The 27,987-nt window shown below is 35.8% G+C and overlaps 1 protein-coding gene and 1 long non-coding RNA gene across 5 annotated transcripts; one reads left to right on the top strand and one right to left on the bottom strand.

Moving 5' to 3' along the window:
• Positions 1 to 20: 20 nt before the first annotated feature.
• Positions 21 to 25,355, top strand: mtss1la (MTSS I-BAR domain containing 2a). 4 transcript variants are annotated; one of them, XM_052582578.1, is made up of 15 exons: positions 21 to 521; positions 6,020 to 6,081; positions 6,453 to 6,526; positions 16,465 to 16,549; positions 17,768 to 17,859; positions 17,956 to 18,030; positions 19,515 to 19,672; positions 19,902 to 20,009; positions 20,095 to 20,192; positions 20,371 to 20,503; positions 20,598 to 20,672; positions 21,090 to 21,239; positions 21,503 to 21,661; positions 22,812 to 22,980; positions 24,020 to 25,355. In XM_052582578.1, exons 1-15 carry the CDS (start codon positions 450 to 452, stop codon positions 24,796 to 24,798), a joined length of 2,289 nt encoding a protein of 762 aa, XP_052438538.1. In that variant the 5' UTR covers positions 21 to 449; the 3' UTR covers positions 24,799 to 25,355. The 4 variants fall into 4 exon arrangements, with proteins under 4 accessions (XP_052438538.1, XP_052438537.1, XP_052438539.1 ...); XM_052582577.1 differs by having other exon boundaries at positions 21,500 to 21,661; XM_052582579.1 differs by lacking the exon at positions 21,090 to 21,239 and having other exon boundaries at positions 21,500 to 21,661.
• LOC127977611 (uncharacterized) lies at positions 16,411 to 19,579 on the bottom strand. The gene is made up of 3 exons (XR_008158268.1): positions 19,416 to 19,579; positions 16,799 to 16,838; positions 16,411 to 16,654 (listed from the first exon to the last, which is right to left on the bottom strand). It is a non-coding gene; the product is annotated as an uncharacterized LOC127977611 (long non-coding RNA).
• Positions 25,356 to 27,987: the final 2,632 nt, after the last annotated feature.

The raw sequence follows: 27,987 nt of genomic DNA, 5'->3' as shown, positions 1-27,987 counted from the left end.
ATCCCGCCCATCAACACGTAGGATCGAATATCACGTCCGTCTTTCGCTGCATCACTCGACTCCTTGTTTCATCCAAAAATCAACAGCGGCACTGTTTAAGCTGAAACTTCTCGACCACGCGGATTTGACAGCACAGGTCGTTAGTATGATACCCAAATCGTCCACTGTATTCTAAACCGGGGGTTGGGAGGGGAGAATCAGATCTTTTGACCCCAGCCATCATTCCCTGAGCACAGAGCCACCCGGCAGCCTCAATTGTTGTTTCCTTTTACCGACATCTACTGCACGCTGCTCACATTTGCATCCGAAGCAACAAGAGGTCCGTATTACGATATAATGGACCACTTTCATCTCAATTCCTGAAGACGAATTTAGCTTATTTGGATCAGAACATTTCGTCTGTTTTGTTCATTCATTGCGAGCATAATAACAATCAAGGGCTTGGTGTCATGATGGAGAGTGTGGAGAAGGAGTGCGGCGCTCTAGGTGGATTGTTTCAGGCGATCGTCAACGATATGAAGGTATCACGACTGTTTTATTGATGCAGATATTTAGCAAAAATGATGGTTGTGTTTTACTGCCTTTGTTTTCATCAGGGGTCCAGCTGCCTGCACCACTGATGCTGTGATTAATGGCATGGGGGTCTCAGCATGGAGGGCTTTGTTGTGAAATGAGAATAGGACAGTTTTATAGATGTTAATAAAACCTTTTATATGTTAAAGAATTTTTTGTGCATTTTATTTGCAGTAAAAATATGATTAATACTATGGGCGTCATGCACTCATTATTTTTGAGGAGGCATGAGTTGGTGGTGGTGGTGGTGGTGGGGGGGGGGTTGCTATGGGCCCGTCATGCTTGGAATGAGACACAGCAGCCACAATAGCACTGTATAAATGATATAGGCTCATGTTTTATTGTATTTATTTATTTTCCCTTTTTATTCAAAATATTTCCAAACGTGTTAACTAGGCTAAATCAGGAAATATCTCGATTCTCAAACATGTTTAAGTAAATGCATTTTGCACCAGATTGTTATTTGATCTATAATGGGTGATGGGCAAAGGAAAGTGATAGTGTTAACTACGCATTAAAAAACTGACTTTTTATTTAAGTAGCTACCAGATAGCCGGTGTCACGCTATAGAATATTTTTAATACGACTGATTTTATAGTCTATTTAATGTGAATTTAATAACAATACTGTATGTTACTAACATTTTACAGAGAGCAAATACTATTAACATCCTTATCAAGAAACATTTTCACTTCAGTCTAGCCAGAGTTCGGGCACTCTCAAAACTCCCATTTAAATCACTCAAGCTGTTTACACTTAGTACATTCTTACATTGGTACGCACATCTGCACTTTGTTGTTTATGATTCAGTCAGCAAGCAAGTTAACAAAACACCGTGTTTCAGCGATGACTCATCTGAACGTCTCTGATTGGCCATTGCATTCATTTGCTCAACAGAATTGTGTGCGATTGGTTATTATGTGCATTTCTGTACAAACACGTCCGTCTCCGGCTCAGCGCCAGCCAAAGTGCGAACGCAGATTTGAATTTAGCAGCTGATGCTGTGCCGCACTGAACGACACAGCAGGTCTAATCACACCGGTGTGATTTATATAAAAAATAACAAATATTGGCATTTAAAATCCACTTGGCTCAGAAACTTGAATGGGCATGACGCCTCTGTTAATACGTAGAAGACAGAGTAAAATATATATATTATAGATCTATTAGTGTTTTAGAAATGTTCAGAATTATTTTCTTTTATCAAAAATAGTTTTTATGTGAAGCATGGGCACCACCCACTTTTCCATGCTTAAATAAAAATAGACAATTTTGATTTACCCCTACTGTCTCTCTGTTATTGCATGTTTATTGAATGTTTATTGCTCATGTGTAGTTTGATTTTTACAAAAACCATATAATCCCATTTTGACCCAATTAATTTTACTTGACATAGACCTCGCAATTTACAGATTTGAAAATGGTGCACTAAAAGTCTGCCTAGCTATTAGTTGTCCAATGAGCAAAATACATTTACTTCTATTCTGGACTCCAGTTAGAATATCTCTCAGGCTGACCCTTTATCATACTGATGATTTTGTAAGCAATGTTAATGTGCAGGGATTACGCAGGGCTCATAAAGTGATAGAAATGCATCAGAGTGAGCTTAAATGTGGAGCTTAACTTAACTCTCACTTGCTCAAAGCCTTGTTGTGGTTTTAGTAAAGTGAAAATAATCAAATACAGCTTTTAAATAGCTGTTTGTATAGAATACATTATGTAAAATATAGTAATATATATTGTAATAGCGACAGTTATTTTTGACAGAAGAGAACGTTTGTTTATCTGATGAAAAAACTCATTCTATGGGGAATCTGAGGGTTGATTGATTTAAATATCACAGTGTCTATTTTGTACAGCTTTACTAAAACCAATAAGGTGTATTATTACCTGGCATGCAAATATTTCATATTTTTATTTGCACCATTTATTCTTATTTGTTTATTTGCATTTTTTATTACACACATATATTTAAGAAGAAACATTTGTAGATATATTCCTTACTAAAAAAAAAGCCAGAATCCATTTGTGTAATGTCATCAAAAACACTCTTTTTAAAAATACTTTGTGAAATATTTAGGATGAAGGATGTTGTTGTTGATGAAAGATCCAAGGTCTTTGTACATTTGTGTCAATTAGTTGAATTTAATCTGTTCTCCTGTAACATTTAAACTTCTCATGGCCACCTCTCAGATATGATCTGCTTTTCCTACTGTGTATTTTTTTTTTTTTGGAGCAGAACCCTGTGGTTGCATGTACTGTTCCATAAATGGTTTCCATGTTCTCATGCGGCTCCAGTAGTGAATGTTATTGCTGAAAGTTGGCGTTTGAGTGAAGTTCAGTGGCCAGATGCCAGATCTGGAGTTCATATATTGTGAACGGCTCCAGACTTGGCTCTGGACCAACCCTGGCAATGTTCAGCTTGTTTGACATGCAGTATTTCAAAACTCGTAAAGACGTTGAAGCCGGAGAGTGTCGTAATGTCAGAGATGATGTGCGTAGGTAGGGCAAACTCCTCTTCAAAAATTTGCATATTGTAGAATTTCTCTACTCTGTGATTTCACTTGCCAGACCAAGATCTATAAAAGAGTTTACAGCTGCGGCCAAAGGTTTAGGACAGCTATTTTTGCTAGAATAATATTAAATAAAACACAATCATAGCTGCTTTCACATCAAAAATAAAATATAATTAAACTAATATTGAATTAAATGAGAAATAATAATTATGCTCATCTGTTTAAAGCAGTTAATTTAATAATTTTAATATAATTATTCTTTTTTTTTTTATCCTCTGGCATAAAGAAATTCCAGTCTGTGCAAAAACTTGAATAATATTTTGAATTTATTTTTCATCAGTGGTGTTTGCAAGCATTTAACCGTGATAGCCTTAACGAGTACAGATAAACTCAAGGACTAATATGACAAATAACATCTTTAAGGTCACATTTTCATTCTTGAGTTGAAATGTTATGACTTTTTGTTATTTTGTTTAATGTGTTTATTGGACACAGGTATGTATGATGGAGACTAGGGAAAAACAAAAACATTTTTTACAATTTGGATTTTCTTCAAAGTCTCATCTGGGCTTTGTCACTGATTGCAATCATAATACCAGAAAGTTTTTTTTTTTGAATTCATCATCACAAAGCAAGACACTTGAATGATTTTTTAAATGTTTAGCAGGAAATACTTTTTTTGTTTTAATCCAAGTTTCTGACTAACTAATATTGATACTGATTTGATATATTTTATATTTATAATTAAATTAAAACAGATCAGATATATTAAATATTTAAAACTGTGGTAATGTTTTGGTTTATCTTACAATATGGTACAACAATATAAAAATTATCTGATTATTGAATTAAGCTGTTGTTGGTTACGGCCAATAAGTGAATTGTTCTCAGCTTCTGCAGTCTGTTCTTAACCTGCAACAGCCTTCTTTGTTCATCTGTTTCAGTCTCAATCTACTCATGTCCTTCTTGACCTTGTTACTTGAAAGCTAATTAGCCACCTGTAGGGTTTAAACATACCAGGCTTTGACTGATTAAAGAGCTCCTTTTTCGTTAATGATTTGTGTACAGTACATTACAGTAAGATTTCTTTATTTATTTAAAGAAATGTATATTGTTATCCAGCGAGCACTTTAAATTGACCAAAATGACAGTAAAGACTTTTACATTTTTAAGTAAATGTTGTTGTTGTTTTCAGTGTTTTTCTGGTATTTAAAAGTTCACATAAAACTATTAATCAGCACAACTTTTTTCAACATTGATAATAATAAGAAATGGTTCTTGATGATTTCCGAATGATCATGTGACAACTTGCTGCTGAAATTCAGAATGGGAAAAAACAACATTGTAAAATAAATTAAATAAAAACAGTTATTTTAAAATGTATTAATTTCGCAATTTTACTCTTTTTACTTCTTGATCAAATAAATGCAGCATTGATGAGCATAAGAGACTTTTAGACCCTAAACGTTTAGGTGATAATATATTTTTTATTCCTTTTTTTGATACTTTAGTCATAGGTTTATGCATTATACTGCATACATCACAAAAACCTCTTAAGAGAGGAAAGAGAGATTGTGTGTAACTAAAGGGGGAAATTTTAGCTTCAGTGAGTTGTGGAGCAAACTTTTTAGTTTTTTTTGTTTTTTTAAACAAAAGAAAAGATAGATACGGAGCCCGGCACCTGACATGCAGGAAAGAATATTAGGTTAAATCGTGTGTACGATTTACTGATTTCGTTCCCTCAATATACTAAAACGTGCACACGATTACTATTCCGTTCCCTTGATTTACTATTTCTTTCACTCGATTTATAAATTGTGTGCACGATTTATTTATTTTTCTTGCATGTCATGTGCGGGGCTCCGTAGATAGATTCCAGCAACAAACTAAAATATTTAAACACCCTTGCATTTATTTATTTGTTTATGAAATAATAAGAAATCACAGTTTATGGTAGATATCTAAGGTTTTCTACCATATCTTCCTATTTAGTGTTTGTTTCAGCAAAAATGCCATAATGCACTTATTCAGCAGTTTTGACCAATTAAAAAAAAGTTTTTTAAACACAAATGTGTATAGAAACAAAGGTTTTTCAAACAGATACATTTCTTAAGTGACATTCAGCCAAGTATGGTGACCCATACTCAGAATTCATGCTCTGCATTTAACCCATCCAAAGTGCATACACACACACACACACACACACGGGTAGGGGTCAAACTCTCTAACCACTAGGCCACGACTTCCCCTTATAACTTAACCTCTAAATGAAAGATCATTTGCTCATGGTCATCAGAGACCCATACAATAACCTTATCCCAACCTCTCCAGTTTCTTAACAAGAGCTGTCAGCAGAATTTTAAAAAGATCCTTCTTTCCTGTCCCTGGAAATTTTAATTTATTAAAAACAGACTTTCTCTTGAATGGATCCACTTTGAAAGCTGTTTTTCAGTTGTTTTGTATATGATGCATCTTGGGGGTGCGATGATTTCGGAATGAAAATAATTCACCATTGACTGGTGCTCATTATATAGATAAAAAACACTGAGACAAAATGTCTTCAATTATGTTTCAAAGAACAAAGTAAGTCTTGCATGAACAGAACAATGTTTAAGAAGCCTATTGTGAAGAGACCAGCATCCTATGTTGGGGAACAACATATGCTGGTCATTTCAACAGCATATAAAGTCATGATGACAGAAAATTTAGCTGGTGTTCCTGTAGAGAATGTTCTTCCAAAACAGATGGAAGCGTGTCATGACTGTTTGTATTCAGCGAGTCATCTGGACCTCATCTGAAGTGCTTTGCTCTCTTGGTGGTACATGGAGTTCTAAATGTGTCTGTATTTTGTAGTACCTGTATGTGTGCAGTTTAGTGTTGAGGTTTATGTCCTTACTAACTCCCTCATATGTCTCTCTTCATTCCTGTAGTACTCATACCCAGTGTGGGAAGACTTTGTTGCAAAGGCCACGAAACTACACTCCCAGCTGAGGTAATTTAACACTTCAGATGTCTTTTATTAGTTATTTCTTTCATCTTTCACCCTCGACGCATGCAGTCCACCTGTGCAGTCTACATTTTGCTGCATGGGGTGTTGGGTAATAGTCTGCTCCAGTGTGGGATTGACAAAATGCAGAATGAGCACTCTTCTGATTCTGAATCATAAAATGACAAGTGAGACATTTCTAAGGCCTCATGGACTTCAAATTCACTTCAAGTTCACATCAAGCGCTGTATTTGGGACAGGGCCTTAATCTGCATTCTCAAGATGTAAATCAGATTGATTTTCAGCAGTTCTCTCATTGTTCCTAATCAGCACTGGCGCTAATGACTATAAATGTTTTGCCATTTACTCTCTCACAGAACCACAGTGTTGGCGGTCGCATCGTTTCTTGATGCTTTTCAGAAGGTGGCAGACATGGCAACCAACACAAGAGGTACATTTAAAATGTTGAGATCGCAATGATCAACGGTTTTTGAGTTGCAGGTTATTGACTGTTTTTGGCTTTTTATTACAAGTATGGAAAGATAGTTGGCACATTTCCAAATGCATGTTAAATTGACCCAAACTTGAGATGGAGTTTGTGTGGAGCAGCACCGAGATGCTGAGATGCTTCAAACACTGGCATGAGTTGATCACATGAAAACACAGTGTCTTGCTTTACTCTGAAACATGAAGCACATATATTTATTTAATCAAGTCACAGCCTTTGTGGACTAAGCTGTGTTGCGATTACAATTTTGTCTAGTTTTCGTTCATATGAATACATCAGAAAGGACACTTTGACTTTGTTAGTCATATTTCATCATAGTTAATTTCTGCTTCTCGGCTGCTATTGAATCTCTGAAACTGAATCCTTCCGGTGCCATTAAAATCCTCTAGTTATTATTGCCTGTAGGGATCAGACAAGGCCAAACAAATCTAGTCTTCATCAACACAGTTAAAGGATGTGGGTCAGGCATAGCTGTCGGCCTAGAGCTGAATTACTCATTTGTATCTGTCTTGCAAATTGCTCCGTATGTACACAAGCGCTGAATGCACTGGATCTTTATATCCCATGTAATGTGCGTGGGTTTGTGTGTATAAGCGCCCACCAGCCACAGTAGACAAAAGGGCTGGTTGCTATTGGCTACCAATATCTGCAGAGTGTCTACAGATACCTTAAAGAGACCAGACAGACATAAAAAGCTCTGGTTTTAAATATCTGCTTAGTGTGGGAGAGAAATTATGATGGAATATTTCTTTTGACCAATTAGATTATGAACTTTGATACTGGTTTGGGCTTGTTAGACATGTTTAATCAGGGCTGTGATCCTCTCCAGTATCTATTTTTTAGATATATATTTTTAAATAATACTTTTTTCAATATATTTGTAATAAATTGAAGTTGTTGAAAAAAAATATGGCGATAAATATATTTATAATGCATTATGTTACTTTTGCGTAAATTTTTGTCACCTGGGCTGGAGTGGGCTTGGCTTGCTATTTTTTTTTTTATAACAAAAAAGCTCAAAAATTATATTACTGGCAACTGTAAAGGCCCTTTCAGTCCAAAAGTGAAATGAATAAGCCTCAGGCTGAAGGAAGTGCCTCCGCACCTCACTCCCAATTTCTCTCAACACAGGGACAGGAGCGTTGTCAGGGGTAAAAAAAAAGTAACTTGAATTACTTATTTGCAAAGGTACCTCAGATATTAAATTGTAATTGTAAAAGTAATGCATTAGTTTGCTAGTTACTTGGGGAAACTAGTCTAATTACATCATGTTACCTCATGTTACTTGTAATGCATTACCCCCAACACTAATATCAGCACACTTGTAGTGATAATAAATTTACAGAGTGTTTCTATAGAGACAGACTATATCACATTTAGCTTTGTATCAGTCTAGTAAAGTCTTTACCCGGAACACAGTTACCTATCCACCTTCACCCTTCTGCCCGGTTCAGAATCATTACCAGATGCCAATGAACCAGATTGATTCCATTTGTCCTGCGGGGGCGCTTTGTTCTGCTCCGGACTCCAAACATAAGCACTGCCATAAATTAGTTCAGTGAACTGTCAATACTTTTAGTGGATGGCTGTCACTGGAGCATTTTCACCTCTGACCCTGTCTGGCTGTTGTTTATGACTTTGCGTCAATATAAAAATTACAAGTATTTACAATATACACCCAACTTTGGGTAATGTTCTATTTTTAAGAACAGAATTCGTTACCAGATTCTTACATTTATATATATATATTTTTGTGATGCCCTTGTTTTGTGGTTTCCAGTAGCGCCACACTGAAATGATATCTACTCTACACCAATGAGAGGGCAGCATATAATCCCTGGTATTAAGTGTCAGCAACAGTAGGCATGCGTTCTCTTTGAATTAGGGACAGGCTTGGGGCACTGGCACAGCTGGAGATCTCACTAAAACACTGACATCAGACAGATTCCTGTCTCACCAGCTTCCAGTGACACACATTCTTCCCCCCATCACCCCAGTCAGCAGGCCCATAATTGCACACAGTCCGGACAGTCACACAGCCTTTCAGTGGCCTGAACGTTTAAAGTGTTTGAATATAAGTGAATCGCAATCAACAACAATTGGTTCATGTTAATAAAAAATATACATGTCTATAATATAATATAATATAATATAATATAATATAATATAATATAATATAATATAATATAATATAATATATAATTTTATAGTTAATTTAATAACATTGATAACATAAATCATGTCAGATTAGATTATAATAGAGAAATTTATAAACTGTTGGTCATTGTTAATAGTTTTCATAATAAATAAGTGTTTATAAGTGAAAAGTTAACACTTTACAATAAAGTTGTTATACAATAAAAGCAAAAGTGCATTAGGAATCCTGAACTAACAATAAACAATATTTTTTTCCATGTTCATAAATGATTATAGCATTTTAAAATATAATATAATATAATATAATATAATATAATATAATATAATATAATATAATAATTACAGCATTTTATAATCTAGATTAATGCAAATGTATTATATTGTATTATATGTATATTATAATTAAATAATAATACATTACATTAGATTATATAATTAAAAATAAACATATTATTGTTCATTATTATTTCATGTTTATTCATAATATAGAAGTTAATTATACACCTTTAAATGAAAGTATATGTGTCACTATATGTAGAAATCACCATTAATTAAGATTAATCAATGCTTTGATTGAAAATTATAAATATATACCATGATTCATCTTGATGATTGCCTGGATGTCACCGGTTTGATCACTTTTAAGGTTTCATCAAACTTTGTGTGTGTGTGTGTGTGTGTGTGTGTTAGTTTAGTAAGTTAAGTGTTAGTAGGTTAGAGAATATCAATACAGGGAATGTCAATATGAAAGAAAATTACATAGCCTCTGTCTCTCTCTCTCTGTCTATCTCTCTCTCTCTCTCTCTCTCTCCCTGTTTCTAATACCTTTCCCTTCTATTACGACTCCCTGCCTTTGATAGCAAAGGAGTCCAGCAGTCTGGCTTGTTTGTGATCTTTATAGTCATGGAGTCATGGCCAGTGTTTTTTATAGAGCAGATGTGGGCAGTCTATTAGTGCACATGTTAGACAGGCGTTGAAGTGTTTGATGTCTGTGTTTGACTTGCATTTGGACGTCTGGCCACTAAAAATAACAGAATTTGCTTACATTCACATCCAGTGATGAATTCTAGAGGAGGGGTGTTTACTGGATAATGATACATGCCTTGTTCATCTGGATCTTTATTAACACATCTAAGTCATTGTGTATAAATGATGTCAGCCCTTGCACTATGCATTGCACCACCCCAGTTGTGATTTAGTTGTGTAAGTGTATAGTTAGACCGGGGGGTAATTTCTTATGTTGTGAGAGATGCTCCAAGGGAGATGGTCACAAACCTCTCTGTCATGGGATCGGGGTGAGGTGTGTTTTAATGATGGCTCTTGGGTCTGTATTTGTGTGTTTTCCATCCACACTGATGACAGGCTCTTCTCAGCGCATGTATACTGTGTGAGTGCTTATGTCTATACATGGAAGGAGCTTGGAAGTGATTTCGCCCGGCTTGCAGTGGCGAGGCAGAGAGGTGTAATCCTCTTTACCTTGTTCTGACACACAAACTGAGTTTGTGCATGTTAGTGCGAGTGTGTGTCAGTGGGACGCAGTGGGCTGCTAATCTTCCCCGCAGCTCTGGACTGGCAGATGGCATCCGTGCCAGCCATCTGGAGTGTGGGGCATGGGCAAGAATTTGTCTTACTTTGCACTGGAGATTATACCGTCAGATTCACACTTGCTACATTTCACCCATTTCTGTTAACTTACCTTTTTATCAGGTCTGTGGGTCACCAAACAACTCCCAGTCCCAACTAATTGATTAAGCACTTAGGAAGGTTATATGTCGCCATTACCTTTGCTTAAAATAGACTTGCTGCATTTATGTTGTATACTGGTGTAGATTTATTCTATGACTATATACGTAGTATATAATAAAATAATGGATAAAGATGGATTCTGAACCTCAGGTTTGGATTATTCAGTAACAAAATCTAATGTGGATTTTGGACACGGTTGCATGAAACTGACATGTTTTTGAACATGAACCATGGCGACATCAGGTTTTCTGGATTTTTATCAATGGCTTATCATGGATTTTTGTTTTTGGACATGTAATGTGCCAGTACCATGGTTTTGCAACATGGTGTCATGGTAAATGGTTATCTGAGACTCTAATACCATGTTTTTATTAAAATGATGATTCAGTAATATACCATGAAAGTGTTATTTTCTGACAATATTATGTATCCATGATGGTATTATATTTTATTACTATGAAAATGGGAAAATGTAAAGTTATACAAAAAGAAGAACCAGCAGTTGTGAAAGTCATCTTTTGTCCTTCATTATTTATTGTTAGTTAAAGCAAGCACTCATAATTATTTACATATTTAAATTATTTATATTGATTAAAATGTTTTATTATTTAGCACTTACCTTTATTTTTGTGATTTAATGTGTTTTTACATATTGTGCCAGAATGGCAAGTATTGTGCCTTGGTTTTTGGATGTCTGAAATGTTAATACTATGATTTTATTAACATGTATTAAGGTCTATAAAAAAGGTATTGGTAATGATTCAATATACCATTAATGATGGTATTATTTGTCAATCCTGCTATGAGGGGAAGCTTCAAAGGGATAGTTCACCCAAAAATGACAATTTTGCATTTCCTCACCCTCATGTCATTCCAAACCTGTAGTTTTTTTCTGTTGAGCATAAAAGAAGATATTTTGAAGTATTGACTTCCATTTTATTCCCTACTCTGGAATTCAATGGGGACCAAAAATTGTTTGGTTCTTCAAAACTAAAAAAAAACAAAAAAAAGGATGAATAATAGTCCATTTGGGTGAACTATTCCTTTAAATGTAGACAACATGAAGAACCAACAGCTGTGAAGCTAACTTCTGTCTTTCATTATTTGTCTTTAGTAAAAGCAAGCACACATTTTATATCCTTGAGTGCCTCTTATAACAGTCTTTACCACAAATATTATTCACAATAAAGAGGAAACCTGGAGTGCATTTAGAATCTTCCAGAATCAACACTTTTAATGTGGAATCAGTTACGTTCAGCTGTTGAAGCCAAGCGCAGACGCTTGAAAACAATATAAAGGATTAAAAGCACAGAACACTATGTGAAAATACATAGTGAAATCACACATAGTGAAATCCTAATGAAAAGAGAATTGCCACTGAAAAAAAGGAAAAAATATCATATACATAAAATCATTTTCCACAAAATTATTACAAATTTTTCAACATTTATAATTATAAGAAATCAATGAGCACCAAATCAGCACATTAGAATGATTGCTGATGCTCATTACCGTTAGGTCATTTAACTTTTGGTCTGAGTACCCTCAGAAGGAGCTCAGGAACAGATATCTCTGGCTGGGAATCAGTGGTGTAAAGGAAAAGATGATGAGAGACAGCAGACAGGGAAAAGTGATGATGTCATCTTGAACTCACGCCTGACTGAACTACTGTCACCCTTAACAGAGAGACAGATGGACAGAGAAGAGGGGTCACTATTATGTCTGTTTTAGTCAAATGTGTGAGTGTGTTTTTGCTGAAGCTAGAATGGGAAGCACATCTGGTGAGGAGGACAGCAGAGTATTTTAAGCAGCAGTGCTCTATCCCCCAGACAGGAAGTCTTAAAGGCTGTAAACACACATGTACGCACTCACACTAAGCCATACACACATGGGCATCCGTAATGTCCCCCTCCTCATGCCAGAGAGAGTCCTGGGGATTCTGGAGTAATTGAGAACAGATAGAGTGAAGGCAGGGGGCCAAACTCAGCTTTGCTGTCACTGGTCTTCCTGTCTCTGTCTGTTGTTTTATGTAACCCGTGCTGGACTGTAAACGTGTGAGAGTGACTTTGACATTAAGTCCTTCTGTTTATTAGTCTGCTGGTTTATTAGATCGTTATGTAACCCTCAGAAATGTTCTTCATGCAGGCTTTCTTCAGCAAAAACGTGATTTGTAGCTACAAACGTGAGAAGATAAAGCAGTGGATGTTTCGTTTTTACTCGTGTGCATTTATGTTTGAGGTTGCGTTGAAGTGTTTGCATGAAGAAATAAGTATCTCAGCACTTCATGTTTTTTTCGATCCCACACTATAGTGGCCCCAAAGAGATATTCATTAAATGTAAAGTGAATCCTCATTTTTAACCCAATGTACTTTTTTGTAATGTGGTGCAATTCCAAGTGAAACTAGATATTCAGAGGGCAAGACTTCGTTTTATCCTTTAAGACTTGAATGGAGAGTCAGAATGGAGCCGGACCAAATGTGAGTTTGCTAAAACACTGAAAAAGAACAAACTTTATTTTATTCAAAGTGTATTTTTATATTGGTCTAATAGAAAATTGTGGTTTTCTGGTTTAAAACTGCTCTGGTAGTCTAAAAGCAAGTAACACTCCCAACAGAAAAGAATTGAAATCAACAATTTTGTTTAAATAGTATTTTCTAGTTGTAAATGATGTGCAGAATACCTGTGGGCTAGCTGTACTGACTGCAGATATTATTGTGGGTTTTATTAATAATTGGTGATTCTTTAGGACTAGCTGAAAATATGATAAATGTTTTAAATTTAAAAGACATCAGAATAAACATTAATGATTTTTAGTGTCATTTTAAGTAAAAAAAATAAAATAAAATCTATTTATATGTGTGCACCTGCATACATATCCATACATTCAGAAAGCGCGAGTCAGATGGAAACTGCTTCTCTGTTCAGATGGATGTGAAGGCTGTTCCTTTATCAGATGTTTTGACTGAAATAATGTTAAGGTCAAGTTTAGTTTCTTTGTCAGGGTGGCTAGCACCAAATATTTTTGCTCAATGTCATCTAGAACAATTTTCATTCCCAACTGAGGTCACCAAGATTAGGTTCAATGTGAACATTTTGTTGTCATTTACTTTGTATACCATTTGTATACCGTTGTATGGATGAAAATCTCTTCTTTTGTGTTATTTATAGAAAGAAAGTCATACAGGTTTGGAACAACATGAGGTTGAGTCAATGGCAATGTAAAATGATCATCTTTGGGTGAACTCTCCCTTTAAGCAGCAGTTGATCACACTAGCAATTCCTCAAGGGTTCACAGATCCGCTAAATAGCTCCCCAGTCATGAGCAGGTGTTGGAGGCAGTGAGAGTTTGGCTGAATGGAACATCTGAAGCCTCTGCGTCACGTGATGTGAATGAAGGCTGTCGAGAGTGTCCAGTCAGGGTGGGAGGCCAGGGGACTCGTGGATACAGGAAGTCTGGGAAAGCTTTCAGGATGGAGCTGTCAGCTGATCCCTCAAGGGAAGGAAAGAGGATGCTGGCAGGTGTGTGACTGTGTTTGTGTAGCATATCATCTCGACTGTAACAATGACGTCGTGAAGGTCTGTTTTTGAGATAAAAAAGCCTTCTCTTTTGAGCGAAAGTGCAGCTGTGAACTTTGCACTGAGCCATGCAAATTGATGTGTGTGTGTGTGTGTGTGTGTGTGTGTGTGTGCACAGATCACCTCAGGTACAGCTCTGTTTTGTCTCAACACTAGTAGCGTTGAACTTGATTTGGCTTGCCAAAGACCTTTGAGAATAGGATGTGAGACATGCATGCCTTTGGATAAGCATGCTGTGTACTGACAGTGGGCCTTTCTCTCAGAGAGACACTATGGGATGGACCTGTGGGTCTGAGCCAAATGGTACACAGGGAATTATAATTTTTTTTTGCAATTTCTTTTCCTGACTACAGCCCTTTAGACCGAGGATTCAGATGGCTGATCTTTAACCTACCTTTCCTCTTAACTGTCACCTGGTTTGGCCACCAATCAATCTGTCAGTGTCCCAACCAATGGGACAATCTGTGAAAACTCTTTGGGCACTGGTGCTTTTTATAGTGCTGATACGATTGAAGCAAATAAATAAATATAAATGTCATATATCAAATATAATTTCATTTGAAACAGGGTTATTATGGTTATCATTATTATCATAACTACAACTAAAATATATAAATACTGTATATTATTTGAAATTAACATTTAGCCTTCTGAAATAAAATATTTTATTTCAGCTAGTTGCCAGGCAATATTTTTATTTAAAGCTGAAGTACTACAATAATCAATTACTATATACTTTTTTTATTATTCAAATTAAAATATAACAAATAACATATTATTCAAAATCTATAATAGTGATACAAAAATCTAATAATATTTGAAGTCTCAAAAGAACTGACGTGCCTCTTAGCAATGAACTCTCACACAGGAGGCTGCTTGTTTTTAAGGTTTTCAGGTCTGGTGCTTCAGTAGCAGTATGTGTGTGTGTGTGTGTGTGTGTGTGTGCGTGTGTGTAGGTGTGTGTGTGTGTGTGTGTGTGTGTGTGTGTGTTTGTGTGGTTATAGGAGGGCAGGTTATTTCCGGCCTCTCCTATTCTCTCCTGTAATAATGGTGTTTAGGAACATGAGCAGACAGGAAAGGCAGATACAGAGTGGAAGAATGGAGGGATATCCCTTTACCCGGTTCCCTCCTTTTCCCTTTGGACCTGGCTGGATGGAGAGATGGAGTGCTGTTCTCCTGGGCTGCTCCTATTTCTTACTGCACTCACACAAATTTATATTTGATGTACAAAAACACTAGGCCTATGACATAATTCATCTATTTTAAAAGCTTGTGTAATTACCAGACAGTTTTCATTTGTTTTGCTTTTTTAAAGATATTTGTTGTTTGGTTCCATTAATGGTTCTTGCATTATTTCACCATTGCGAATGAAATACTGCACTTTACTACTAAACTAGATTTTGCTGCAGTGCTTATTCAAAGGTACCACAAGTCTGAAGTCAAATTTCCTAACAAATTACTCTAATCAGACTGTACTGCGCAACCGGTATAGTTTGATTCCTGAACAAATGACATGCACAAATCAAATTTATTTAGTGAACCAAAAACAACACAAGTGTAGTCCAATTCCCAAATGAATGACTAATGAACATATATATATATAAAAAAACATATATATACATAAATATAATATATACAACTTACAACTGTGACAATCAGTGTAGAATCATTACTGACTGGTCGTTTATGAGACATGTATCTAAAGGTTCATATTACGTACTTTGTCAGTAGTATTTTACAAATATTAATGAATGAAATAAGTAAACATTTTTGTTTGTTTGGTATTATTGTTCATGCAAACAGATCTTTTGCAAGATTAAAAAAAATCCTTTCCCATCTCTAGTTATCATAATCAGTCAGATGTTCCCTTATACCCTTGAACTCTGTACGTAGAACCTTTGGCCCTTCTAGCCTGTGTAACCCACTGGCCCTCATACTGACAGAGTTCAATCTCATCAGATCTGGCAGTGAGATTGGGGGAAATCTTGGCTGAGCTGGCTGTGTTAAGGCCCAGGCAGGCTGGGCTTTATAGCTTAAGACCCTATTTTAATTACACTTGGCTGGAAAGGAAAGTTAACACTGCTAAGTAATTGTGTTCAAGTTCACCAAGCAAGTGAGCACTTCTTGATGAATCAGAGCCATTCAATTTGGGAAGTATTCTATTTGTGGTCTATGAAGTTCGGTCTCTTGTGAATATGGTGCAATTATTTTGCACTTTCACACATACTTTTTCCTTTAATGGGCCTGCTTCTGATTAGTTTGCCCTCTTGTGGCCATTTTTGTATGTGTGATTAAAATCTATATGGTGTTTTCTAAAAAAAAAAAATACTGACTATAAACAATCAAAATGTTCTTATTTCATATTTATTTCTTTGTTTAACATTCATTTGTCTTGTTGTCAGGTGCCACCAGGGATATCGGTTCCGCTTTGACCCGAATGTGCATGCGACACCGCAGCATCGAGGCCAAACTACGCCATTTCACCAAGTGAGTGATCGACCTGTACATGGCGTGATTACTTTCATGCCTTGCTCCCTGCCAGTCAGACGGCACAGACAGGATTTTATGTCCGTGCCAGACATTGATTTTCCACTGCGGAGATAAGCAAATATTCATGGATCAATCAGACTGCTCTAAGGCTTTTATGTGTTGTCTTCAGAGAGACCAAATTAGCTCACCGCTCACACATTTCAAATGCTGACCTTAAAGGAAAAGTTTACCCAATCTTATACTCACCCTCATTTCATTCCAAACTACTCAAGTGATTTTCTTTATTCTGTGGAACACAAAAGGAAAAAATCTTCACACTGCTCCTTTCAATATTTTGTATTCATACAGGAACCATATAGTTGTTTCATTTTTGTTTTTGTGGTAAAAACTGTATATGTGTATATACACCACAGGTCAAAATTTTAAGTAATTGACATTTTTTTTTTTTTTTTTTTTGAACTCATAAATGCTGCATTTATTCAATAATCAAGTACACTAAAACAGTATTTTTGCAAAATAGTATTACAACTTAAAATAACTGTTTTCTGTTTTAGTATATTTTAAAATGTCATTTGTTTCTATAATGGTATTTCAGCTGCCATTACTCTAGTCTTCAGTGTTGTTAATCATTCTAATAAGCAGATTTGATGCTCAAGAGACACTTTTTATTACCAGTGTTGAAAACAGTTTTTGCTTGATATAATACCATTTAAATGCTGGGTTGAGTTATTTCTGTTTTTTAATAAATTCTGTTCTTTTGAACTTTCAATTCATCAAAGAATCCTGAAAAAAAAAAATTATGGTTTCTACAAAAATATTAAGCTATAAAATCACTTTCAGCACTGAAAATAAATATGAACCATTATTAATAGTTTAGCACCAAATTATGCTTTGCCATAACAGAAATAAATTTCATTTTAAACGATTAAACCATCTTTCTAAATTGTAATATTATTTCACAATATTACAATTTTTTGCTGTATTTTTGATCATATAAATGCAGCCTTGAGCATAAGATATTTTTTTCCCAAAAACATTTAAAAAGATGTAATTATTCCAAATTTGACCAGTAGTACAATCATTATTCATATATATTTCCAATATAAACAATTAATTTTTTTTTCTTCTTTAAATGATACTGTGATGTTGGATGGTCTCTTTGAATACTGTATTATTTCTATTATTTCATTTTTGCCATTTTTTATTTATACTCAGTGCTCTAATGGAAAAAATGATTGCCCCACTCCAAGACAAGATAGAAGAGTGGAAGAAAACAGCTGCCCTGCTTGATAAAGACCATGCCAAAGGTGGGACTGACTCAGCAAGGTTTTCAGTATGCAAACCTGGTTATACTCAATGCACTACTAAAGTCTGTGAATTTACACCTTCTTTCTGTTCACCAGAGTACAAGCGCTCTAGGCAGGAGATCAAGAAGAAATCATCCGACACAATAAAGCTGCAGAAGAAAGCCAGAAAAGGTTGGTCTTTTTATTCTCTCTGTCAGTGCAATGATTTCCCCTCTCGCTGATACTCTCTCTGTGCATTATTTTCAGAGTACTAATGCATCTGGTCTGTTAAATTATTTGTGAAATTGTGTCGTGCTGGGATCTTTTCTAACTCAACCACCTCTCTTAGGTGCTTACTTTTTCTGATGCCAAGATTAATTAGGTTAAAGATTATAAAGTTGGGTTAAAAGGTCACGGTAACCCTGTTTAATCAGATGATGGTGATCAGTAAACTGTACCATCATCTAGTGGAGGATTGATTTTAGAGGGCTAGCTCACCCAAAAATAAATATTCTGTCAGTATTTACTCATTCTCATTTTGTTTCAAACCTGTATGACTTCCTTTCTTCTGTGGAACATAAAATAAGGTATTTTGAAGAATGTTGAGGTTGGAAAATGTATAATTACATTAGTGCAATGTATCAAAAATGTTGTGGGGCAACAGACATGCTTGCAAATTTCTTCATGGCAATGCTATTTTTCTCTCTGTCTTTCATACTGTGATTGGCTTGGCTTCTGCTTATAAACGGTAGAACTACCAGGTATGTATTCAGGCAGTTCCATCATAGTTCATCACATTTAGCATGACTAACATTGATTTCATTTCATCTGAGGCGTTTCGGGTGTGTTTTAATGAGAATGTTTCTCATTATGTCCTCTTCAAACACAAAATTCCATTGTTCGCAAAGCGTGCTCATCTCATTGTCATTCTTTGCATCAGACATAATAAGAATCTGTGTTGGGAAATCACAACGCACGATCATGCAATATTTTCAGTGTGTTAGATTCATAGCATCAACTCAGTGTCATTTATTATTTTCATTTTACGGTCATGAAGGTTTCCTTGCATGAAGCCTGACAGTGCCTGGTTGCTGTTTTGACATCATCCACCCTAATCTCTCTTTGGTTGTCCTGACCCATGGGACATTTATGTTGACATCTACATCCAATATTTCTTGGGTTAAAAATGTGAAAATTCAGTCCATCTCAGCATTCACTACTGTTCAAAAGTTTGGGGCCTGTATCATTTATTAATGTTTTTGAATGAATTAACTAATACTCACCAAGGCCTTATTTGATCAAAAATCGCTGTTTAAAAAAAACAGTTTGCCTTAGTATATTTTAAAATTAAATTTATTCCTGTGACAGTAAAGCTGAATCTTCACATGATCCTTCAGAAATCATTCTAACATGATGATTTGGTGCTCTAAGAACATTATTATTAATGCTGTAAACAGTTATGCTGTTTAATGTTTTATGGAAATCATGATACATTGTTTTTCAGGATTTTATGATGAATAAAAAAGTTCAAAAGAAAACCCATTAAAAGTCTGCTTGCTGAATAAAATCTTACTCACCCCAAGTTTTAAAGAGTAGTGTAATTTTCTTTTTATGCATTGTTCATCCACACACTGCTTAATTGCCTCTCACAGTCTCTCTCTTTCTCTTCGTCTCAGGTCGAGGAGGACTGCAGCCACAGCTGAACAGTGCCATGCAGGATGTGAGTGACATGTACCTTCTGATGGAGGAGACTGAGAAGCAGGCTGTGCGCCGAGCCCTCCTGGAGGAAAGGGGGCGCTACTGCACCTTCATCAGCTTCCTGCAGCCTATAGTGGTGAGAATGAAAGACTATGGGTCTGAAGTTACTTCTAGATAATATATAAGAAAAAAAAATGTATTTACTGGTAAAAGAAATTTTAAATTAAAATATCCATTTCATGTATTTATGAAAAAAAAAAACATCAAGTGACAACGTTCCCGGCTTTCCCCATGTATGTATTGGAATGATATAAAGGAGTGCTTACTGCTATCTACAATAAAGTGGCATTAACATCTTTCCACAGATCGGTGAAATTGGCATGCTGGGAGAGGCCACTCACCTCCAGGCCATTATTGATGACCTCACTGTGTTGACAACTGACCCACATAAACTCCCAGAGGCCAGTGAACAGGTGCTTAAATGCATATATGAAAATCATTTAACGAACAAACATACTTAAATAACAATAAAAATATATTATTTTTGATTTCCACCAGGTCATTTTGGATCTTAAGGGGTCTGACTATAACTGGTCCTACCAGACTCCACCTTCTTCTCCCAGTAGTGTTGGATCTAGGAAGAGCAGTCTTTGCAGGTGCTTGTCTCATCCTTTTTTATCACAATTTTGCGTAATTTCTAAATAACTACTATTTTATAATGAGATTATTAAGCCATATGTAGTCTCAACAATTCTCGGTTGCATTTGAGTATTCTTATTTGGTTATTTGCTGGTTTTGAGAGTAACACTAATGATTTCCTTGTGTTCCTCTCAGTTTGGTGCATCTGCCCCCAGGTGGCGCTCATCGCCTGAGCAGCGTCTCCTCTCATGATTCTGGATTTGTCTCTCAGGATGCCAATGTACACTCCAAACCTCCCTCCCCCATGCCCTCTGACATCACTAGCCAGGTCTTTACCGGTTGTTTTGGTTTTGTTTGTTTCGTTTAATGCTTATTCCCACGTCCATTTCACTGACCTATCTTTAACTATCTTTGGTAAACAGAAGTCATCCAGTTCTGCGTCCTCAGAGGCTTCAGAAACCTGTCAGTCTGTCAGTGAGTGCGGCTCTCCCATAATAGTAAGTATTCATTTCAGTCAGGAAATCTCATTAATAAATGATTCAACTTAATACTCTTACATAACTTTCATGATTGAGCTCTATTACATGTTATTATGTTGCCATCAGTTCTTTCTTTTTCATAATCTGCACTTAAGTTATCATATTTCTTTGATTTAACACTTAAGCACAATGTCCATATATTTGAGTTCAATAAAATTGCATTAGAATTTAGTTCCTAATGGATAATAGTTTTTTTTTTTTTCATTGCTAAGTAGAATTCCAAGGGGTAATCCTTTATATCTATATCGTGCATAAAAGGGTTAATTTAAATGATTTCGTCCAGTATTACACTGTTATTTGGTGTGGGGTATTCACTGAAGCTTGTGTGATGTTTTCTGAGTTTGATTGGGCCATCCTGTCATTCCGTTTCCACAGTTCGGCTCATCCTTTGCTACCTTTCGCCCTGCTCACTGTTTTAATGACTCCATCAGGCCTCACTCTTACATGCTTCCTGCGTCCCCTTCCTATAACCAATCCCCAGGATCACAGTCCCCTTCACCCATATCAAAGACTCCTTACTGGAAGGTTTGTTTTTCATTTTGACCATTGGTCAGCCTTCATTTGCTTTATTATATTCTGTTATAAATTATTAGTTTTAATTTGTTTGTTTTTATCTCATCCCATTTCATATATTTATCATCTGCTTTTCACTATTAACCAACATCCTCAAGTCTGTTTTTTTTTTTCATTTTTTTTTTTTAAATAAACTACTAAATAAGCAGGTCCTGTCCTTTTCTGGCTATATTTCCATGACCTTAAAAGAAAAAAAAAAATTCCTCTTGCAGCAGGACTGGTCAAAGGCAGGTCACTATGAGCAGACGGCTGTAACCGGGCAGCACAGGACTGAGGCTGCAGAGCCCTCTAGTGGAGTGGGAGGAAATGGGATAATTCACCCCGAGGATCCTTATAGGCTAGCAAGAATGAATTCTAAAGACATCACTGCAAAGGTATTGAGATTTATATATATATATATATATATATATATATATATATATATATATATATATATATATATATATATATATATATTGAAATTGTTCATAATTTTATTATTTTATTTTATTTTAATTATTATAAATACTACCAGTCAAAGTTTTGGAATAATTCAGATTTCATTTTAATGACTGCATTCATTTGATTAAAAATACAGGAAAAATATTAATAGTGTGAAATGTCTTTACAATTTAAAATAGCTTTTTTCAATTTAAATATCATTTAAAATATAATTTATCCATGTGATGACAAAGCAGAATTTTCGGCAGCCATTACTCCTGTCTTCAGTGTCACATGATTCTTCAGAAATCATACTAATATGCTGATTTGGTGCCTAGTTATGATCAGTTATTAAAAATCATTAATAAAATGCTTATTTTACTTATAAAAAATATTGGAAATATTGTTAACATTTGAATGTTCAAAATATTAATGTTAATAATAAGAAATGTTTCTTAAGCAGCAAATCAGCAATTCTGACACAGAACACTGGAGTAATGATGCTGAAAATTTTTCATTATCATCACAGGAATAAATGACATCTTAAAATGTGTAAAGAGAGAACAGTTAACTTAAATTGTACTCAAATTATAAAGTATTACTGCTTTAACTGTATTTATGCACAGCATAAGATTATTTTTATTGAATTTTTTTACATTTTTTTCGTTTATTCCAGGCAATGGCACAAAAAGTACAAGGTAGACAAACATAGTTAAAGAAAAAAACAAACAAACAGAATATACAGTATTCAAATATGAGTAATTAATAATTGAGCTTCATTGTTATTTTGCTCACAGATTATTTACAAATGTTATATCATGGTGGCGTTACCACAAGTAACAAGTAATTTTTATAACAACAGTTTATACCAACAATGTAATAGGAATAAACAATGCCAACAATGGTAATGGACAATATACCAACGATAGTAATGGACAATAATACTAACGATGGTAAGAAAACACTGAGCACACGTTAACACTATGAGACAGAGTACAACATCAATTTAACTACAATGTAATATAAACCAGATTTAATACTTAAACCAGATTTTTGACTGGTAATGTACACACATATCTATTATTTTCTCTCTTTTTGTCTTAGCATGGTAAGCCGATGTCATCCGCTGCTAGTGAGCTGGCTATGGTTCTGACTCGTGGGCTTAGTATAGAACAGCAGCAGAAGAGCAGCTGTGACTCTCTGCAGTACTCCAGTGGATACAGCACACAGAACACGACCCCATCATGTTCAGAGGACACTATCCCTTCACAGGGTAATATACACACACACATAAACACGTTCAATACAGGTGCACATTACATACAGCATTTATAACACTTGTTCATTTCATTCAGAGAAAAATACATATATACACAATGCAAAAATTGTCAACAGGCTCTTTTTCAAAAACTAGCTGAAACTAAACAACAAAAGTGACTGGACTGCTATACAAACTCCATACAGCTTACAAATAATACTTCTCACTGGAAGCGAATGGTCGACTCAACACAAAACAATACTCTAATAAAAATAAAATGCATTACACGCAAATAATGTAATAATTAAAACTAAAAATAAACAATTTAAATACAGTATATTTAACTATATATTTCAGTATGAATGAACTATACTGTAAGTATATTACCTTTTCAAAGTTTGGAATCAGTAAGAATATTTATTATTAAAAGAAATGCATACTTTTATTCAGCAAGGATGCATTAAATGGATCAAAAGAAACAGCAAAGAAATGTATAATATTACAAAAGATTTCTATAATATTATAAATGCTGTTATTCTGGGCTTAATTTGGAAGAAAATGTTATTAGGTTTCTGTGACACTGACGACTTGAGTAATGGCTGCTTGATATTCAGCTTTGACAACATAGGAATAAACATTTGAAAATAAATTTGAATAGAAAGCAGTTATTTTAAATTGTACAATTATTTCGGAATTTTACCATTTTACTGTATTTTTGACCAGACATTCAAAGATCTTGCCAAACCCATCAGCAGTGTACACAGCAACATTTCTCATGTTAATTTGCCAAGTTTAGCTAAATGCATTATGGGGAAGATACATGAACATCTGCTTTAGAATTACAAGGTATCTTATCTTCTGGAACAGTTGTTGGTAATTTCGATGCTTTAAAATGCTGCCTTAATAGGAATCCCATCATGTTTTTAAACATAGCCACATTTATTAAACTATTAGCATTTTAATAAGACACCTAAAACACACACACAAATGCAATCCACTGCATGAAGGCCGAGAGAGTTGAGGAATATTTTCTCTTCCCATTTTCTCTTTGCAGGATCTGAATACGATTGTTATTCCATGAATGGCGACGCTGATAACGACGCACAGACAGACTTCGACAAGTCCTGTACCGTCCCTCGCAATAGCAATCTGGCACAGAATTACCGCCGTATGATCCAGACCAAGCGGCCCGCCAGCACCGCGGGGCTGCATGGAGCACTGGCTGCCCAGGGAGCCCCAACAACCAATGGCAAAGGACGAGGAAGTGCTGTCATAACTTCAGGAACAGCCACCATTCGTAGAACCCCTTCATCTAAAACAAACGTGAGACGCACTCCATCCAGTGGGGGTCCGATCCCTATAAGACCACCTATCGTCCCTGTAAAGACTCCCACCGTCCCAGACTCACCTGGATTCCCCAGCCCTCCTCCTGAACACAATGGAAGTGAGGAAAACTTGTACAATGACGAATCGTTAGAAATTCTGAACTACAAAGCTTCTCCCAAGCGAATGAGTCTGCCAACGTGGGGAGCTGGTGGTGGAAGTGTCTACGCTCAGCAGACTGGAGCTGCGGGATTCACTTCAGAAGAAGAGCAGATGCTTGCTGCCAATCGCCATAGTCTTGTGGAGAAGATTGGAGAGCTGGTCGCTAATGCTCATGCTCTCGGTGAAGGCCAGTTCCCATTTCCTGAGGACCCTCAGGCCAGCCAGGGGCACCTGCAAAAGCAAGGGCATGAGCAGGACGGAGGAGACATGTTGAAGACCATCCGTAGAGGAGTGCGTCTTAGAAAAGCGACCTGCAATGACAGATCAGCACCAAGGATTTTGCGATAATTGCTTCTCTTGCCAAGTCTATTGCTACGGACTCTCCATATGAAGAGGAACAATATATTATGTGAAAATATAAGATGGTGATTTAAAAAAAAAAAATTCAGTGTTAAAATCTGGCATCGAACAACTAGGAGGCCAGTGTCACTGTTACATATTGAGTGCGTATGGACACTAAACTTATCTGGACTATTATTGTTGTAGTTATATTTGCCAGATTTGGGCTAATATCTCTTTGACAGGCATATTATAATGGATACATTTTGGCCTGAAGGATGAGAATGTAATTTTAAAATGTGTATTGATATATTAGTTGTGCCGCTTGTTCCTTTTTGGAGTTGCAATTTGTATTGACTATGTTCTTCATGTTACTCCTATGTAAATGTGATGTTTTTGAGACCTTTCTGTTCCCACGTGTAACTATTGTAAAAAGCCAAAGTCTTGTTCTCAACTGAAAAGCTGCATAAAACTGCTTATACCGCAGCTCAGTCTCAGATGGACCACACAATTGAATCACCGCACATGCTGTAAACTGCCAAATAAAGCACATCAGTTGTACTAGACCACAGAGTTTGTTGTTCTTGCTGAATGAATACTTGTGGATGATTTTAGAGAAGGAGTCATAGGGTACATTTAGGGTTCAATTTTAGAAATGTCCAGCAGGTGGCGGAAGTTGCTTAATTTATGTAACATATGACTATGTCACTCATACAATACTATGGTATATATCAAAGTACCATTCTATTACTGCTTTTTTATATGCAGTCTCATGGTTATACTATGGTTTCCTTTCATGGAGCTTCGTGTCATGGAATAGAATGTAAATACAATTGAATATCATTAGGAAAATCTGATTCTCTTCTGTAGATATAGCAAACTAACATAGTCCCATATGAAAATTAACCATTGTTTTACTGTTGTGAAAGTGTAATAACCATATAGTTTTGACATATGAATTACCATTTATATAACCACAGTTATACTACAAATAGGTTAAATTACAGTTAGTGTAGGAAAGCCATGGTTAATTTGTGATTACCGTGAGTAAACAATAGTAACCATGTTTTATTATTATTATTTGTTGTAAAACCATTGTTAATTTTTTTATAGGGGGTATTGAATATATAAAAAATATACATACAGTACCATAGTATATATAATATAAAGGAAATACCATTTTGCTTTACCATGATCAGAATACAATGATATTCGCTTTGGAACTCCATTCAATATCATTTGATATGAGTCTGTGTTAACACTTTATTTTACAGTGCCCTTGTTAGATACTAACAGATAATATGAATTAAGATTACTAACCAGTTTAAGCTTTTGTTTTTGGGTTACTGCATCTAATTAGGCCTCTGCATAGGCTATTTTTCTGTTATTAATAGTAAGTGCATGTAATGTGTAACAAGGACACTGTAAAATAAAGTGTTATCTGCTAATCATATGCTGTAGCACAAAGTAGCCTACTATCTGATTTTACTATGAAATTTTGTTGTCAGGGTAGCATGGACTACTTTTAACCCCCTCAAGGCAGGCGTTGCTGATTTGCAACAGTTAAAAACGAACTACCTTATTAATCCAGATACATATTTTATGCATCTGGAGTTCTAAAAACTTGTTACTAAAACTTAATTTGAGCCTGAGAGGGCTAATTCACTTTTTATGCACAGAACTGGCCCAAGTATGGTAGGTGTGTGATCTTTTTTACTCTTTTATGGCTAGATCCTGATGGCTCTTTTGATCTTTTGTACATTCGTTCAGCAGGGCCCGAGATTTACCCGCACGTGGGGTTTATGTGACCCATCCTTGCGATTAAATCTAATTGATGGGATAAAGAGCCGGACGCGGGCTGAAGGAGGCGTTTGATGTGGCAGCTGGAGATCGTGAGAATGAGGAGAGGCAAAAGCCTCGGCGCAGTCACTCATTCACTCACTCACTCACTCACTCTTCACATCCCCGTCTCCGTCATCCCCCACTTTCTGATGGACGGGACACCCACACTCCGCTCCGGGCTACACATACAGGGATGTGACACTGGTGCGCATCCCGCCGTCAGTCGCGCAGCAAAGTGGCACGCGTGTCATTTTCACTGACAGACGCGCTCGTCTGCCTATCCACGCTCCTCCGATGCAAATGCGAGACATGACTGTATACTGATGGACCCACGTCGCAAACAAGACAGCGCAGCAGAAATAAACACATCTTGAGCAATGCGATCTGATCTGGAGGATGGGGGGTGTTTAGAGAGGGACAGAGAACTCTATATGCACAGAGACACTTGGGTAACAGCTTTGTCAACCCTTTGTCAACTTTTGGGATGACAATTTATCTTTAGGTATATGATTAACTAAATGGGTAAATGAGGATTTTTTGAAAATTACTATGATTGTCCAGGATGCTAATTATGGGGGATGTTTCAAGTAAATGTATACATTTCCCCACAACATTTCAGTCAGCCTAACTAAAGTTAGATTAAGTGCGCACTAAAATGTTGGCCTATATCTATGCGCGCGAACAGAAATCGCTTGACTTTAGCTAAAATTGCTGTCTGTTTTAGGAAAACTAATCTTTATCAGCAAAATAGAAATATTATCATTTTAGTTATTTTATTATTGATTTGTACATTACAAATGTATGGCAAAAAAGTCTGTTTTTTATTAAATAAAGTTGAAGATTAGCTAACTGCTCTTTTGGCGCCAAAAGATGCTGCTGCGACTAACTACACGAACCTCAAGAACGTTTGTGAATGTTTTTATGTTTGGTTTACATTTTAGAGCTGGTATAACATTTGTTGTCATATCAGTACATACAGTATAAAAAATGTTTATAACTTAATTGTATTGTATGTTTATTTAACTTTAATTTACATGTAAAAATTTTACAATTATAAACTGATAAAATCTTAATATACCAACATTGAAGTAGCCTACTAAAATCTGTTTTGTACCTTTGTAATACACTGAAAACCACCAAAAGTGGTGATGAGAGTCACATGACAAACCAAGGTCATCATGGTAACCCACGAGAACCTGAAATAAAGCAATAAACATTAATTTAACAACATTAGATGTAACATACAACCGTAATGTACACAACTGATGAGAAAAACTCAGAAGAAACGGCTATTTAAATGAAAAAAACATCAAATGTGTAATGTAGTGCAGGCAATTCTGGGTATGTAAATTTGCA

The sequence above is a fragment of the Carassius gibelio genome, chromosome B18 (assembly GCF_023724105.1).
Source record: "Carassius gibelio isolate Cgi1373 ecotype wild population from Czech Republic chromosome B18, carGib1.2-hapl.c, whole genome shotgun sequence".
NCBI lineage: Eukaryota > Metazoa > Chordata > Actinopteri > Cypriniformes > Cyprinidae > Carassius > Carassius gibelio.
The sequence above is the reverse complement of the archived record's forward strand: the minus strand, read 5'-3'. Positions and strand labels throughout refer to the sequence as shown.

Bases quoted from the DNA above. Each gene is read 5' to 3' on its own strand.
- mtss1la (XM_052582577.1), top strand. From the start codon at position 450: ATGATGGAGAGTGTGGAGAAGGAGTGCGGCGCTCTAGGTGGATTGTTT. The intron at 18,031-19,514 runs GTTGGTCTTTTT...TCTTCGTCTCAG, and splicing joins GCAGAAGAAAGCCAGAAAAG to GTCGAGGAGGACTGCAGCCA. The intron at 20,010-20,094 runs GTGCTTAAATGC...GATTTCCACCAG, and splicing joins TCCCAGAGGCCAGTGAACAG to GTCATTTTGGATCTTAAGGG.